The 16,059-nt window shown below is 54.7% G+C and overlaps 7 protein-coding genes across 7 annotated transcripts; 4 read left to right on the forward strand and 3 right to left on the reverse strand.

The window, feature by feature from the left end:
* Positions 1 to 4: 4 nt before the first annotated feature.
* On the forward strand, positions 5 to 1,497 carry BO94DRAFT_557016 (MmgE/PrpD family protein; the record flags this gene model as incomplete). Its single annotated transcript, XM_025613912.1, has 2 exons — positions 5 to 247; positions 292 to 1,497. The coding sequence occupies 2 exons, from the start codon at positions 5 to 7 to the stop codon at positions 1,495 to 1,497; spliced, it is 1,449 nt and encodes a 482-aa protein (XP_025467151.1).
* A 454-nt stretch (positions 1,498 to 1,951) lies between these two features.
* Positions 1,952 to 3,114, reverse strand: BO94DRAFT_466578 (TauD/TfdA dioxygenase family protein; the record flags this gene model as incomplete). Its single annotated transcript, XM_025608170.1, has 3 exons — positions 1,952 to 2,508; positions 2,557 to 2,880; positions 2,931 to 3,114. 3 exons carry the CDS (start codon positions 3,112 to 3,114, stop codon positions 1,952 to 1,954), a joined length of 1,065 nt encoding a protein of 354 aa, XP_025467152.1.
* A 600-nt stretch (positions 3,115 to 3,714) lies between these two features.
* BO94DRAFT_440465 (MFS general substrate transporter) lies at positions 3,715 to 5,005 on the forward strand (the record flags this gene model as incomplete). The annotated part of the gene is made up of 3 exons (XM_025607504.1): positions 3,715 to 3,918; positions 3,960 to 4,543; positions 4,585 to 5,005. Coding segments are annotated over 3 exons (1,209 nt in total), but the record flags the coding sequence as incomplete, so codon positions are not given.
* A 346-nt stretch (positions 5,006 to 5,351) lies between these two features.
* BO94DRAFT_586149 (SMP-30/gluconolactonase/LRE family protein) lies at positions 5,352 to 6,578 on the forward strand (the record flags this gene model as incomplete). The annotated part of the gene is made up of 2 exons (XM_025615743.1): positions 5,352 to 6,012; positions 6,076 to 6,578. 2 exons carry the CDS (start codon positions 5,352 to 5,354, stop codon positions 6,576 to 6,578), a joined length of 1,164 nt encoding a protein of 387 aa, XP_025467154.1.
* A 1,082-nt stretch (positions 6,579 to 7,660) lies between these two features.
* BO94DRAFT_624745 (thiolase-like protein) lies at positions 7,661 to 12,353 on the reverse strand (the record flags this gene model as incomplete). Its single annotated transcript, XM_025617242.1, has 6 exons — positions 7,661 to 8,601; positions 8,662 to 10,880; positions 11,021 to 11,667; positions 11,711 to 12,147; positions 12,196 to 12,222; positions 12,268 to 12,353. 6 exons carry the CDS (start codon positions 12,351 to 12,353, stop codon positions 7,668 to 7,670), a joined length of 4,350 nt encoding a protein of 1,449 aa, XP_025467155.1. The 3' UTR covers positions 7,661 to 7,667.
* A 279-nt stretch (positions 12,354 to 12,632) lies between these two features.
* Positions 12,633 to 14,146, forward strand: BO94DRAFT_566359 (2-methylcitrate dehydratase; the record flags this gene model as incomplete). The annotated part of the gene is made up of 3 exons (XM_025614548.1): positions 12,633 to 12,994; positions 13,039 to 13,474; positions 13,504 to 14,146. Exons 1-3 carry the CDS (start codon positions 12,652 to 12,654, stop codon positions 14,144 to 14,146), a joined length of 1,422 nt encoding a protein of 473 aa, XP_025467156.1. The 5' UTR covers positions 12,633 to 12,651.
* Positions 14,147 to 14,520: 374 nt separating this feature from the next.
* Positions 14,521 to 16,015, reverse strand: BO94DRAFT_517794 (citrate synthase). Its single transcript, XM_025610006.1, has 3 exons — positions 15,543 to 16,015; positions 14,660 to 15,498; positions 14,521 to 14,605 (listed from the first exon to the last, which is right to left on the reverse strand). The coding sequence occupies exons 1-3, from the start codon at positions 15,989 to 15,991 to the stop codon at positions 14,538 to 14,540; spliced, it is 1,356 nt and encodes a 451-aa protein (XP_025467157.1). The 5' UTR covers positions 15,992 to 16,015; the 3' UTR covers positions 14,521 to 14,537.
* Between the last annotated feature and the right edge of the window lie 44 nt (positions 16,016 to 16,059).

The following is a 16,059-nucleotide window of genomic DNA, read 5'->3' on the forward strand; positions in this document are numbered from 1 at the left end:
CATCATGACTGTCCCTGTTCACTCCGACGAGCCTCAGCATCCTGTTACTGAAATCCTCAGTCAATGGGTCGCAAACCTCGACCTGGATGCTGTTCCCATTGCTGTGCGCGAACGGGCTAAACATCTGATTCTCGATGGGATCGGTTGTGGATTGGTCGGCGCGCGTGCTCCCTGGTCACGCACCGCCGTCCAAAGCATCAGTGAATATGAACCAGCGGGGTATTGTCGCATCCTGGGCCAGAATCAGGTAATGTTCCTACCTCATTTTCATGACCGTTATTGACTGAGTAGAAACACGGTCCACTAGCCGCCGCCCTCGCCAACGGCGCTTTCATTCAAGCCATGGAACTCGACGACTACCATAGCCAAGCCCCGTTGCATTCGGCTAGTATTGTCCTCCCTGCGCTGTTCGCTGGTGTAGAGGCTCAGAAGAACCGTGCTGGACATGATCCCGTTGCTGTTTCTGGGGCTACATTTCTACTGGCTGCGGTGGCTGGATTCGAGACGGGTCCACGTGTCGGCAAGGCCATGTATGGCTCGGATCTGCTCTCGCGCGGATGGCATTCCGGACCGGTATTCGGGTCACCGGCGAGTGCAGCGGCCACGGGGAAGTTGTTCGGACTAGCGGCCGAGGACATTGAGTCCGCGATGGGAATCGCGTGTACGCAGGCCGGCGGGCTCATGTCAGCGCAGTATGAAGGAATGGTCAAGCGGATGCAGCATGCGTTTGCGGCACGGAATGGTCTGCAGGCGGCGTTGTTGGCGCGATCAGGGTATCAGGGGATGAAGAAGGTGTTGGAGCGTCCGTACGGAGGGTTCCTGGCGATGTTTAGTGCAGGGAATGGACGATCCCCTGCGTATAATATCGAAGAGGTGGTGAGTGGACTGGGAAGTGATTGGCAGACGCAGGTGATTCGGTTCAAGTTGTATGCGTGTGTTGGGGGATGTCATGGGCAGATTGAGGTGTTGCAGCGCATGCAGGAGAGTCATCCGGAGAGGTTTGCAGAGAACAAGTTGGACGAGATTGAACAGATTACAGTGTATCTGTCGGCTCCGATCTATGCGCATGATGGCTGGCAGCCGGAAAGGCCGATTACGGCTACCGGGGCGCAGATGAGTGCAGCGTATATTGGGGCGGTGCAGTTGGTGGATCGTCAGGTGTTGCCGGCGCAGTTTGAGGAGGCGGCGCTGGACCGTGAGGAGGTGTGGAAACTGGCAAGAAAGACGATTTGTCGTCATAGTGCCGAGTTCGACAAGCCGGATCATATTTGTGGTGCGCGCGTGGTGGTCCGGTTCGCAGATGGGTTTGAGCTGGAGGAGGCCACGCCTTTTCCGAAGGGATACGATCCGCCGTTGGATAATGCGGATATTCGGGACAAATTCCGCCGGTTAGCGGGTTCGGTGTTGGAGGCGAAAAGAGTGGCGGCGATTGAAGCCAAGGTGCTGCAGTTGGAGGAGTTGGACGATGTCGAGGATTTGTTAGTCTTGCTGGGGTAGCCTTCTTAGGGCTTGTGCCACGTCGGCTGTATGTCCACATAGTTGCAGTACACTGATTTGCTTAATGCCTTCCTTTGGTATATGTCAGATGTTAGTAAGGAAGTTCAATTCCAGCCATGCTGTCCGACAACTCGATAGATAAGAGAGGGCAGTCTTAGTCACGTGATACGATTCAGTAATGGTCTATGTAAGGAACAGTCAATGTTTGTCAGAGCTCTAACCAGTAGACTAAAACAAATAAGGCGCCTACTTGGGGAGCAGAGATATATCTTAACATTGTTGTATTAGTGCTACCTTCACAATTCACTTCAGCAAACATATGACCATGAAACTCAGCAAATTCATCTCATTCACTATACTATCAACATCTTCCACGCATCCCCACAAACATACAACACAGAAAGACACAAATTAAAACATCAAAAGACAACACAAGCCACACCCTTCTCACTGCTTAACCCTCAATTGGATTCTCCAACTTATACGGCCAACCCCCCGTCGCCTCCTTCCGACTCTTACTCTTGGGATCCAAAAACGGTCTCTCACCCATCACCATGCACCGCCAACCCACCCTCTCTCCCAATCCAAAATGATCATGAGTCGCCGAATGGAATGTACAACGGTTATCCCACACGGCCAAATCGCCCGTACTCTCCCATCGAAACCGCACCTGCAGATCCTGGTTATCCATGATCAACCGACGATTCTTATCGAAGATGGCCTTGCTCTCCATCTCCGTCACTCCGTCGATATGGTGACAGTTGGTGCCCCAGCCGAACACGGCCTTCCAGCCGGTCAGTGGGTGCGTGCGCACCAATGGATGCTGGGTGCAGAAATCCAACCCCACGTTGCCGCTGGCGCCACGGGGACCCGAGTCCATGCCCTTAGGGTTTTTACGGCCGACTTCGGCGAGGGCGGGCGACATGTGGGTTGCCGTGAGGGTGTCGTAGAAGTTCTTGTAGGGGGGAGAGAGGCGGTCGTAGAGTTCGTAGCCGGAGGCCCAGAGGGTGTCTACATGGTCAGTGAGATTCTTGGGAAGAGGAATACGGGAGAGCGTACCGCCGCCCGTCTCGGGCATCTCGCCCAGTCGCAGTACAGTATAGCTTGGAGGCATGTACTCGAAGCTGGAATCGGTGTGCCACTCGCGAATGTGCGTCTGACGGGGCATACCGTTCAGCGGCTTGTTGTACATGCTGCGCAGACGGTCCGGATCAACTTTGCCCATCTCGGGGTCTTCGCCCTGCATGGCCAGCAGGGAGTGCCGATAGAAGCCATTTTCCTTCGGAGCGCCCGACAGCTCGTTGAGACGACGGCAGAGCTCCTTCTGCAGGGTGTCGTTGATGTTGTGCTGGTTGCGGAAGAAGATGACGCCGCGCTCGGCCACTGGTTCAGTGAGTGATTGTAACAGAAGGAGGAAGGAGGAATATGCATACGCAACAAGCTCAGATCCCGTAGCATATCGTCCGAGTTGGGCTCGCGCAGCCACTCGGTCACATCAACATCGCGAAACTCGCTGCCAATGGCGGGGGTCAGGTGCACCAGTTTGAAGTTGCTCAGGGAACCCGTGTTGGGGAACGGGGGGTACACCGGGGGGTACGAGGGAGAGATGGAGCCCATTTTGGCTTGCTAAGTGCTGAATATTGCTTGATTGCTTGCTTGCTTTGTAGGTTTGCTCGTGTCATTCTCGGCAGAATTCTCGGGAATATATATCTATCCATCCATGGTATCTAGCTACCTCTATACTGTCTCGTATCAGTGTGAGCCACCCCGAGATGAGTCGGAAGAGTCCGTCCGAGCATACTGACAATGTCCGAGGATGTGTGTGCAGTGGAAGAGTACAGTGGAGGTGTAGAGTGAACGAAGGCTGTTGTCGCAGCGTCGGCCCCGGAATCCGGGACCGAGCACGCGCACACATTGGCCCTGCACCGGCAGTATTAAACCAACGACGACAGAGAAAACAATTCCACGTGGAATCAAAAGGAGGAATATTATTAATCTGAGCTATCGATCTGCGAGTTAGTGGTGGCTGTCCACTCCAGTCGGCCCGGTGCCCTATATAAACCATGAACGCCCGGGCTTGGCTTCTTTCCGGTCAGTCGCGCATTCACCATGGACCCCGAATCTTCCACCGCCAGTCCGGATCAATCCCTCCATGAAGTCCATCATGATGTCGAGAAGCAGCCTCCGTCCCCACCGCCACCGATTGCTGACCCGGATTTGGTGACTTGGGAGCCGGGCGACAAGGAGAATCCGCATACTTGGAGTCCGACGCGGCGGTGGGTGGTTACTTTGGTGTTGAACACGCTGCCGCTGTTCGTCAATATTGGGTCGAGTATTCTCAGTGGTTCATCGGCAGATATGGAGAAGCTGTATCATGTGTCGTCGGAGGTCACCATCCTGATGACCAGTGTGTTTCTACTGGTAGGTCCATCCCTCTGCTGTTGGGCGCTGCTAACCAACAGGGGTTTACTTTTGGTCCGCTCATGTTCGGCCCATTGTCGGAGCGCATCGGGCGCAAGATTCCCATCACCATCGGCGTGACGCTATTCGCGACGTTCTGCATTCCGATCGCGGTGGCTCAAAACTACTACACCATTTTGATTAGTCGCTTCTTCAGCGGTCTATTCGGCTCAGCTGCTATGGCTGTGACTGGTGGCGCCATAGCCGACATCTGGCCGGACCCGATCATCCGTGGCGTGGGAATGGATATCTTCATCCTGACCGGTTTCTTTGGGCCCATCATCGGCCCCATCATTGGCAACTTTATCACCCAGAGCTATCTGGGCTGGCGCTGGGTCATGTGGGTGACTGCCATCATTGCCTACAGCTTCATCATCTTCGCCTTCTTTGTCGTTCCAGAAACATACGCTCCAGTACTGCTGACCCGCAAGGCCGCCCGTCTGCGTCTACAGACCAAGCAATGGGCGTTGCATAGTCGACTGGAGGAAAATGACACGGATTTCAAGACCTTTGCCAAGGCGTATTTGCTGCGGCCGTGGGTCCTGCTGGCGACGGAGCCCATCTACCTGGTGGTCACCATTTACATGTGAGTTTTCTCTGCAGTTAGCGATGGAGCTGACAGATTAGGGCATTCGTTTACGGTCTTCTCTTTCTCTTCTTCGAGGGCTTTCCAATCGCATTCGAGCAGGTCCGTGGTTGGAAGCCACAAATCGCAGCCCTTCCATTCCTGGGCCTCGCAATCGGGGTCATCATAGCGGGCTTTGCCATCATCTGGTACACAATGACCTTTTACAAGCGACAGATTCAATCCACCCCCGGGCTATCGGTGCCAGAACGTCGTCTACCCCCGATGATGGTCGGCGCGGTGCTGCTTCCCCCGGGCATGTTCTGGGCAGCCTGGACCAGCCACGCATCGACGCCGTGGCCAGCGCAGGTGGCGGCCTACATTATCGTGGGGGCATGTCTGTTCACCATCTTCGTGCAGGGTTTCAAATACATCGTGGACGTGTATTTGAATGTCGCCAACAGCGCCATCTCGGGCAACACATTCCTGCGCAGTTTCTTCGGGGCCGGATTTCCGCTGTTCTCACCGGCACTATACCATAACCTGGGGGTGCCGTGGGCGACGAGTTTACTAGGGTTTATTGCGTTGGCTCTGGCTCCGGTGCCGTTTCTATTTTTCTTCTATGGCAAGAAGATTCGGTCGTATTCGAAGAATGCCTTGGTGGATGCATGATTGTTAGGGTTAGATAACTGTCGTACACTTGGCGGAGCGAAGGACTCGGGGAGAAAGTCCGAGATGCGCGATTTCGGGCTGTTCGGACGATCTTGTAATAATAAAAGACATAATCATCCTCCCGGACCACTTCTCAATCTCTCATCCATCAACCACCATGTCTGCTCTTCAATACCCCCTAGGCACTACTGCCTCCCTCCCCCCTATTGCCCACCCCTGCGCAGACTACTCCTCCCCCTCCATCCTATGCATCCACAACTACGGCGCCGTCCTCCCCGAAGGCTTCGAGCGAATCATCCAACCCATCGTCGGCGCCACTGACACCTACGCCTCGACCTCCGTCCCTTCCGACCCATCCTTTTCTCTGCTATCTAACGCCAGCTTCCTCATCTTCGACGAGGCCCGCGCTTCGGACATTCTCGGCCCGGACCCAGTCGTCGACTTTATTTTCCCCCTCGACAATGTCCCCCACGAAGCCCCAACCTACGAACCCAACCTCAATCTGATCTTTTTTTCACGTCTCCGGCCAGATCCCCCAGCTCAATACGTCATCGATCTGAACAATGATCCTCCGACCCTCGAACAACGGATTTCTGATCCTCCTCTTGTTGTTCCTTGTGGATCGACCTACCACGCGGGACTAATCTACTGGTGTGGTTCGGCTACCTACAACGGGATCTACACCCCGGGGATATATGCCCTGAATGCATCAACTGGAAAGATCCACCCTGTTCTTAACAACTACTTCGGTTACAACTTTGGAACATGCGATGATCTGGCCGTCGCTTCGAACGGGGATATTTGGTTTACGGATAACTGTACCCCCCTCTTCCCACCCCAGCCCTATCAAAATAAATACAATACTAATAATAAAAAAATAGGGTACATCCACGGCCTCCCCCACATCCAACACAACCACACCATCCATCTCGAAACCGCCGTCTACCGATTCACGCCCTCCACCGGAAACATCCAAATCGTATCCGACGACTTCTCCCAACCCAACGGAATCACCTTCTCCCCTGACCAACGGACAGTATACGTGACCGACACCGGCGCTGACGCCGTCTCCCTCGCCAGTGGGGAAATTTCCTACCATTCGAATGGAAAACGTACCGTTTATGCAGCGGACCTGTTGCCTGATGGTACAGGGATGGTGAATAAACGGGCGATATTCCTAGCGCAGGATCGTGTGCCGGATGGGATTAAAACAGCCAGCAATGGGTATGTGGTTACGGCGACGGGACATGGGGTGGATGTGTTGGATGAGAGGGGGGTGTTGATGGTTAGGGTGCAGACGAATTTTACGGTGTTGAATGTGGTTTGGGCGGGGAGGGAGGGGAAGGAGTTGTGGATGGTGGGGTTTGGGGGGTGGGGAGGGTGAGGTGGGAGTTGGAGGGGAGGGAGTTGCTTTGAATTTGAATTCTTGATGGGTATTGAAGGGGAAGCATCTTTGTGGGAGTGTGAGGGTGTAGTAGATGGTGATTGTTGATTTTTGATTGTTGATTGGTAGATGCTATGGGGTGGATAGAGGAGATATTTGATTTATTCTATTGGTCAGTTGTAGCCCACATATTTCCCTAGGGATTAGTGTCTCTCGGGCCCGGATTCCGGGGCCGCCGCTAAGCAAATGGGTCTGCAGCCCTAACCGAGGATCCTTCAGTCTAATTATAAGTGTAGGTACTAGGCTGCAGCTGTCACATGACTTCTAATTCAAAGTGATGCACTTTAGGCGACCTAGCTCAGAATTTAGTCTTTGTTTATAGTCCGGTTGGTAACTATTATCTTTCACTGAGTAGATGCCAGGGCTTGATCGATCACGGAATCTTACAAAGCGCTCGAGTTACCAACTCAGCCATCTGCAGAAGACTACATGCATTACTTATAGCTTACTTAGGTAGAACACAGAGCTGAGTCATGTGAGTCCCCAATATTCACATATACGATGATCTATAACCTCAATGATCGAATCCTAGTTCTACATTCCTTTCTAATCGCTTCCTACTCTGGCAATATCTATTAATCTAGTGAGAGTTTTCACCACCACTTGTAGAAAAGCCAATAGATCAAACCAAAGATGACATTCTATCAACGCGTACTCAGGAAACAATAACACCACACCCACACCCACACCCCAAAACCATCTACTCCTTCCTACTTAAAAACATACCCCCCACCTACATCTCTCACAACCCTCGCCCCTGGATCCAAAAACACCCTCATCTCATCCTCCCTTTCCCTCCCCCACACCGAAACCTCCTTCGCCCGAAACAACCCCCCCTTATCTCCCCCCATCAACCCCCCGCAAAAGCCTGCTCCCCCCTCCTCATCCTCCCCTCCACCCTCCCCCTCCACCCCTCATACACTTCCTCCCTCAACCCAGCGAACAAATACCTCGCCGCAACAATAACAACCACGCCTCCTTTCTGCCCGAACCCGAAACTAGTTAACATGAATGCTTTTACACCAACATTCATCTCCTTGGCGGGGTACACCAGATGTTCAAACCCTTCCAATCTGTGATCAATGTTATCCGCGTTCCGATTCCCCGGTACCACGCCCGAGTGTAAGACCTGTAACCCCCGTTAAGCATCCATGCCCCTGCTGCGCCTTTGGGGTGGCCGGTTAGATATTTTTGGGATATGGCGAGGAGGGGGTTTCCCGGGGTGCGGCGGAGATGGGTCATTTGGGTGTTTATTACCCGTGCTTCGTTGAGGTCGTTGGCTGGGGTAGAGGTCCCGTGGAGTGTAGCGATGGTGATGTCGTTGATGGTTAGGGCGTAGGTTGCTAGAGCGGCGCGGAGAGGGGAGATGTTTGGGTCTGTGTGGTGGAGGTCGTGGGACCAGAGGGATTGGGCGGAGCGGGTTTGTTGTGCAGTGTGGGTTTCGATGGTTTGGATGTGGGATTCTAAGTCCATGTTTCCCGGGGCGTGTTTCGCCGCTGTAAGCGACCTCGTCCGTTCTTCTCGGACTTGGGATATGGCATTTGAGAGCTGTTCCCGACGGTACTCGAAATCAAGGATAGGTGATGAAGATGAGATGGATTCGCGCGCAGCAGTGAGCACCCCCATCCCCGGCGCCGGAACCGACCTCCCCACCCGATCCCCCGCCATCTGGGTATATGCCACGATGCCATATATTGGGAGACCCATCTGCAGTGCCATTTCCGCCGTCGTGATGATTTGGATCCCGCAGCCGGCGGATTCCATGAATCCTGCGCGAGAGGTAGTGCTGGGACGGGACATTTCGTGCGGGAGACGGCCATTGGCTAGCTCCGTGATTGTGTTGGAGGTTGCTTTCATGTTGGCGAATTCGTAGGACATTTCCGGTTGGAAGTCGTCGGTTCCGCCGACTAGGGCCATTTTGGTTTTGCCGAGGAGGAGCGATTCGCAGGCTGTGTCGAGGGATCTTGGATGGGTTAGTTGGGGGGTTTGGGAGGGTTAGGGTTAGGGGGGGGGGAGGGCTTACTCGACTGAGGTGGCGCAGGTGCCAACAGGGGATTTGATCGGGCCGCTGGATCCAACGAGGAGCATGTTGACCCAAGCGCCCATGGCATTGAGGTATGATTCCTGGAGAATGTCGTTTTGGACTGGATGGTCGAGGTATCGTTCTGCGTAGACGCCGCGCATAGAGACGAGTCCACCCACGCCTGTCCCGATGCAATTGGCTAGTTCGGAGACATGCATGTGCTGGTAAATCTCGAACGGATCCTGGATCCCGGCGCTGAGCATGGCCTGACATACGCAACATAGCACGTACAGTGTGATGGGATCGACCTGGGCGACGATATCCTCTGGGATGCCATACCGCGCTGGATCCCAGCCCGTGGGCAACAGCCCCGCTACCTTCCGAGTGAATGGGACTGCCTTGGGGACGAGAAACTGTGCCCCCTTCTTGATTCGTACCAGACACTCTTCTTCCCCCTGGGGAGTAACCTCTACCTTTTCTCCATAGCGTAGTTTAAATGCCTCGCCGGTTGCCCGGGCTGTTGTGAACACAGGGAGATCCTCGTTGACAACCACCTCGTGGAGGAATTCCTTCTTGTCCGGATCATATCCGTTTAAGAGGTCTGGCTCGATGAATCGGATCCCTGCATGGGAGCGGATATATTCTCCGTACTTGGTCCCGATCTCGTCGTCGTGGACAGGCGTTTTGGTCTCTCGATCGACCCAGCCGGAGTAGGGTTTACCTTGGATATCCCCGGAGAAGTGTTGGATCAGACCCATCATCCATGCCATTTCCACGTACCCTTCCGTGGTGAATTCCCCGGTGGATTCCATCTCCCATCGTGTGCGGGCACTGCCCCAGGGTCCGAGTTCGGAGTATCCCACCACGACGATGGTTTTTTGGAAGTCGAGCATGTCTTGGAGATTTGGGAGGTTTTTTGTGGCTGTGGCGTAGTCGAGGACTTTGGGGTATCCGACTTGGAGATTTGCGCGTGGGTGATATACCGTAGTGTCAGGAGGAGAGGGAGGAGGGGTATTTCCCAGAATAAATCCCTCCCTCGCCCTCTCCTCCACCACACCCTTTCTCACAGCACTCTCCATCTGCATCCGTTTCCTTGCAGCAGCCAACACACCCTTCAAATCCCCAATCATACCCAAACAACCACTCAAATCCACCAACACGGGCTGTTCCTCACACACTCCCACTAACTTCTCACACCCCATCACAGCCAGAATATTTAGCGCCATTTCCCCAGACGTGAATGTCATCGCTCCTTTCTCTTCCACCGCCTCAGCGAGGAGATTATTCCCATTCATGAGCCCAGTCCCCCTCGTCCAACCAATCACAGCCCCACAAACAGATAGATAAGGCGCCCATCTCTCCGAATAGAAGCGATTAAATAAAGTCTCCAACCCTAACTTCGACTCCGAGTACAGCCCATCCCCACCAAACGTCCCATGGTTCGGCGATAACGGGAGAATAACCATCGTCGGACGAGTGGTTATGCGTCTCTGGACTTTATGATATTTGATTCTCCCCAGCAATCGAAGAAGATTCGTTAGCATGAGTCGGTGCGCGAGTTCCGCTTTCTCATCTATCCCACCATCGACCTGCCCGGTCTGTGGGATGGCAGCGAAGGGGAGGATAGCGTCGATATCCCCTCCATATCCACTCCCACTCGCAGAATCATAAACATGATCAATAAGCGCTTCGCAATCTCCCCGACTGCCCTGGTTAAACGGTATCAGGACGAGTTTACTCCCCCTCGACCCATACGTTCTATACATATCTGTGTAGAATTGGGCTGTTGAGCCGATGGCTCGACTGGTGGTGACGAGGACTTGGGCTCCGCCTTGGAGTAATCCCTTGATGAGTTCCGCACCGATGGAGCCGGGGCCGGCGCCGGTGATTAGCACGGTGCGGTTTGTGAAGGATAACCCGGTGGTGGTGGCTGTGGTGAGGGAGGTCAGGAAGTGGTTTGTCCAGTGGGTGTTGTATGTCCAGGTTGTTGTGTCGTGGCGACTGCGCAGGTGGCAGAAGGGGAGGTTGGTGGTGGTGCTTCGCGTGAGTAGGTAGGTGTATTCGGTGGGGGTGGTGGCTGGGGACCGGGGGGTTTCGGTGTAGAGGAGGTCGCCGGTGGGGGTTATGGTTGTTCTTGGGGCGAGGGAGGGGGTGGTGTAGATGTATGTTGGGGGTGGTGGGGGTGGTGGAGGGGGGAAGAGGGAGGGGAGGGGGGGTTTCTGGTGGTGGTGGTGGAGGCGAAGGTGATGAGGTCGGAGCAGGCAGGGGTCCAGCGGTTGAGGATCATGTGGATTTCGTGTTCGAGGTTGGTGGGGGTGGTGTCGAGTCGGTGGATGAGGGAGAGGAGGTCAACCCTTACCCAGTTCCACCAGGAATCGTAGAGACGAATTTTGTTGGCATCGAAGAGTGGAGCGGTGCCGGTTTGCATGTGGGATCCGAACTCGGTGGTCCAGTGGTCGAGTTGTGCGGTGAGGTCGGTTGTAGATGCAGCGGGCTCGGTGGTATCAGGCTCATCGAGCAGTTGGGTGAGGACCTCGTGGATCTTGCGAATGGCGGTTTTCTGCTCGCGGGTGGCGGCTTCGAGGGCTGATGCGTCGATGACTGCCGCGGGAGTGGACGGGCCAGCGGATGAGCCAGGGGACAGGGACAGCTTGAAGTACTGGGCGTAGCGTTGGACGACGCTATCGATGAATCCAGTGGCGGCGGCAGGGTCAGCGAGACGGGCTGCTGGTTCAAGAGTGGTGGCGTAGCATAGAATGGCCGTCTGACGCTGGGATTCAAGTCCCCATCGGGTCTGCAGGTGCTGTCGGATCGACTGTTGATTGTAACCGCCGGGCATCTTGGATGAGATCAGTCGGGCTATTAGACTGGTCATGGGCTTGCCGAGCTGGCCGGAACAGGGGAGCATCGAGAGAGCTTCTAGGGCTAGGGTCTCGCTGTTGTCGGGGAGATGGCCGAGCTCGGCTTCGAGGTCGCCGATCAGTTCATTTTGCAGAGTGGATTTGCCTAGACTGTTAGGGCATGTAGTATGTAGGGGGGTTGAACTAACCTCCGGAGAGATCCCGGATGGACTTGTCCAAGGGGACTTGGTCGAATGGCTTCTTCAGTTTCTGAGCTGTCAATGCCAGGACTAGATCCCCGGCTGTGAGTGGCGTGTCGGGGACGGAGGCAGCTGATACAGCTGGCGCAGGTGCAGGTGCAGGTGCAGATGCAGCTACAGTTGCAGCTGGCGCAGCAGCGGTGGTAGCTGGGGCTGGGGCTGCAGCTGGGGCTGGCTCCTCAGGCTCATACTCATAGTAGATATCCTTAAGATTGCTGGCCGAGCTAAGGAACTGTCGGTTAATGGCATTGGCCTGGTCATGGCGGGCGGTTGGACCCGACGTGGCGGTCTTCTGGGCCATGGTGGCCAGGACTTTCGAAGGACCAATCTCGATGATGCGCTGGATGGGGGGATCATGTTGAAGTAGGGCTTGTTGGGTATCGATCCTGCGAGATGAGCATATGCCATTACCAGATGGATAGGAGGGATCGTACCATTGGACCGGAAAGGCAAATTGGTATCTGAGATGTTAGCAGGTATCAAAAACCCTAAGGAAGGGGTATTACGAGAGATGTTCGATCAGCAGCTGATGGGCGAGTTTTCGCCTCTGACTGTCTGTCAACGGGGTGTCTGTGGTTGATGTCATTGTCATGGTTGCAGTACTGCGAGTGCAAGCTCAAGAGGCATGGTGATACTGACCTGATTGTATATTTGTATCACGCTGCTGTGCATCTCGCACTCCGAGTCCGAATGCCGGACCGTCACGGCCGAGCGGATCGGCCCCGAACATGCGCGAACCGTCGGGGATGTCTCCGAGACCATCAATCGGGGTGAAGCGTCCGGTATACGTCCTGTTAAAGAGCTCTCTAGTTAAATAAATACTTTGGGATACATCCTGGTGTATGATGGTCAACCTCATCAATCTCCGCAGCAGCAACACTAGTATCATCATGGCCGACGACAACACACAACGTCCCTACGACACCATCGTCACCCAAATCGTCGACTACGCGTATGACTTTGACATCACGCGTCCCGAGGCTTTCCAACGAGCCACGGCCACTCTGCTCGATGCAATGGGCGCCGCCTTTGAAGGCCTCACCACCAGCGCCGACTGTCGCGAGCTGATCGGACCTGCCTGGTCCGCCCCCGACCAGTTGCCCGATGGCTTCCGTCTACCCGGAACCAAGTACCAGCTTGATGTGCTCAAAGGAGCATTCGACATGGGCCTGCTGATACGGTATCTCGATCATAATGATGCCTTTCCTGGTGCAGAATGGGGTCATCCTTCCGGTACGCCCCCTTCCTTATCCCTCTAAGCGTATCTAACAGTACAGACAATCTCGGGGCTATCCTCGCCACCGCCGACATTCTTAGTCGCCAAGCCCTAATTACCGGCACCGGCCCAACCATGAAACACGTCCTCATCGCTCTCATCAAAGCCTACGAAATCCAGGGGTGTTTTCAAATCAAAAACGCGTTTAACCGCGTCGGGCTTGATCACGTCATTCTCGTCAAAGTCGCTGCTACGGCTGTTACCTCCTGGCTGCTCGGTCTGAGTAAATCTCAAGCCCAGGCTGCTGTCTCCCACGCCTGGCTGGACGGCCATCCCCTCCGGGTCTACCGACAAGCTCCGAATGCTGGGCCCCGGAAGGGCTGGGCCGGGGGGGATGCATGCATGCGCGCTGTGCATTTGGCGCTACTGGTGAAAAAGGGGCAACCCGGGGTACGGTCGGTCTTAACGGCCCCGAGATGGGGCTTCTATGATGTGTTGTTTCGCGGGGGGCGTTTGATCTCCCGAGGCCGTTTGGGAGCTGGGTGGTGGAGAATGTGCTGTTTAAGGTGAGTACAGCGGAAGGACATGGGTTGACAGCGGTGGAAGCTGCCCTCGCGGTGTCGGAGGATTTGCAAAGGAGAGGTCGGACTCCGGACGAGATTGCCCGAGTGAGGGTTCGCACGCAGGAAGCCGCCATGATTATCATTAACAAGGTCGGGCCGTTGCATAATGCGGCGGATCGGGATCATTGTTTGAAGTATATGGTTGCGGTGGTGTTGTTGAAGGGGGGGAGTATTGATACCGCGGATTATCAGGATGAGAGTCCGTGGGCGAAGGATCCGAGGGTGGATGAGTTGAGGAGTAAGATCACTCTGGAGGAGGATCCGCAGATGACGAGGGATTATCATAATCCCGAGATTAGGAGTTTGGCGAATGCGCTGAGGGTTACGTTGGTGGATGGGACCGAGTTGGATGAGGTGGTGGTCGATTTCCCCGTCGGACATGTTCGGCGCGAGGAGACGGCGGTGGCGGTGCGGGAGAAGACCAGGAGGAATTTGGGGTTGAAGTTGTCGGATGAGAGAGTAAATAAGATCCTGGAGTTGGCGGGGAGTGACGAGTTTGAGAAGTTGCCGGTCAGGGAGTTTGTGGATTTGTTGGTGCCAGAGTGATCATAGATGCAGGAGAATAGAATCGTGAAGTGTTCCTTTGATATCTACGTCTGTATCCATGATCCTTTACTCTTCAACTTTTTGATACGATCTAGCAAGCAGTCAATTTACATCATTCACCGGTCTTCGGCTTAACAGGACGGTACAGACGATGTCAATTTCTGACTCACATCCAAAGCATCTCTATTTGGTGAACCCACCTGGCCTCAGGGCAAAGTATGTTGATATACATGGACTGACAAGCACCTAGGTAAGGTTTTAGTCGCCTAGGTAAGTCACGAGATGCTCAAAAACATATACCACCTCCTCAAATCAGAGACACTGACTACTACAAACAACTTCTCAAAAATAAAAACTCATTCATTTGATCTCTTCACTACCTACACAGCCATCACTCAAACTTCCGATCCACCTCCCCAACATAAACCTGTCCTGGTCTCCAAATCTTCGCAGTGCCACCTGAACCAAATTAGCACAACTCTCACATTCGGAACAAAGTAAGGGGCAACTCACTCATCGCCTCCCTCCAATGCGCCAAGAAACCCTGCGTCCTCGAAATAATCGAAATCGGGAGAATAAACTCCTCCGGGAATCCCATAGCGCCATACGTAAACGCGGCAAACAAATCCGCATTGGGCTTCAACTTTCTCTTCACAAAATACTCATCATCGGCAGCCAAGCGATTCAACTCGAATGCCACCTTCAGCAACGGATCCTGCGCAATTTCCTCCTGCAACTCGGCCAATACGGCCTGGATGTGCACGGCCCGGGGATCAGTCACCCGGTACACTCGATGTCCGTAGCCGTAGAGACGCTCCTTGCCGGATTTGACCCGGTCGATTTTCTCCTGGCAGGCGGGGATGGATCCGATGGCGGCGATGTCGCGGTATGCCACTTCGATGGCGCCCCCGTGTAGAGGGCCGTACATGGCGCTGATGGCGGAGATGAGGGAGGAGATGGCGTCCGGGAGGGAGGATGCGGTTTGGAGCATTGCAGCGGTGGAGCAGGTCATTTCGTGGTCGGCGATGAGCACCCAGAGGCGCTCGAAGTAGCTGACGTAGCGGGGGTTTGGGAGGGAGGTTTTAGGGTCGACGTGACCGGTCATGAGGAAGAGGTTCTCGATGTAGGAGAGGTCGCGGCGTGGAGGGGTGAAGGGTCGGTTGAGGTGGTGGCAGTAGGCGATGGCGCTGATCATGGGTAGGGCTGCTAGGACGGTGATGATCTGCTCGTCTACGGCCGAGGGATTTCCCAGGTAGAGGTTTTTGGCGGCGTGGGCGGGCACGGTGTGCATTTGTGTGGATTGGAGGGCAGACAGGCCTGCGATGATCATACCCATGATGGAGCCGGAGGGACTGAGTCTGTTAGTTGGGATTGGAGAAGATGGGAGGGGACATACGGGAATGAGCGGATGACTTGGTAGACACTTCCATCGAGGGTCATGGCATCGGAGATGCGGATTTGCAGTTTCTTGGCTTCAATGGGAGAGGGCCAGTGTCCCCAAATTAGCAGGTGAACGGTGTCGATGAAGGATTTGCCCTGGTGGATGATGTCGTCGATCGAGTACCCTCGGTATTGGATGATGCCTTTGGTGCCGTCGATGTAGGTGATCTTGCTTTCTTTGACGGCGGTGTTGGAAAAGCCCGGGTCAAAGACGCGGATGCCGTTCTCCGTTTGGTCGGGATAGTAGTCTTCATTGAGAGGGGCTTTGATGCGCTTGAATTCGCTGGCATGGATGGCATTGTGCACAATGGGGATCTCATAGTATTGACCCGTGCGACTGTCCACGACGTGCAGCGAGGGAGAGGGTGTGACACCATTGGTGCCGTTGATTCCGTTGGCGGTCATGATGGATGATCAGATGAGGTGAGGATGGACGGGGTGGCAAGGCCAGTTCATATGCCCTACTTGTAACC

Source organism: Aspergillus sclerotioniger (assembly GCF_003184525.1).
Source record: "Aspergillus sclerotioniger CBS 115572 chromosome Unknown BO94scaffold_15, whole genome shotgun sequence".
In the NCBI taxonomy this organism is placed as follows: domain Eukaryota; kingdom Fungi; phylum Ascomycota; class Eurotiomycetes; order Eurotiales; family Aspergillaceae; genus Aspergillus; species Aspergillus sclerotioniger.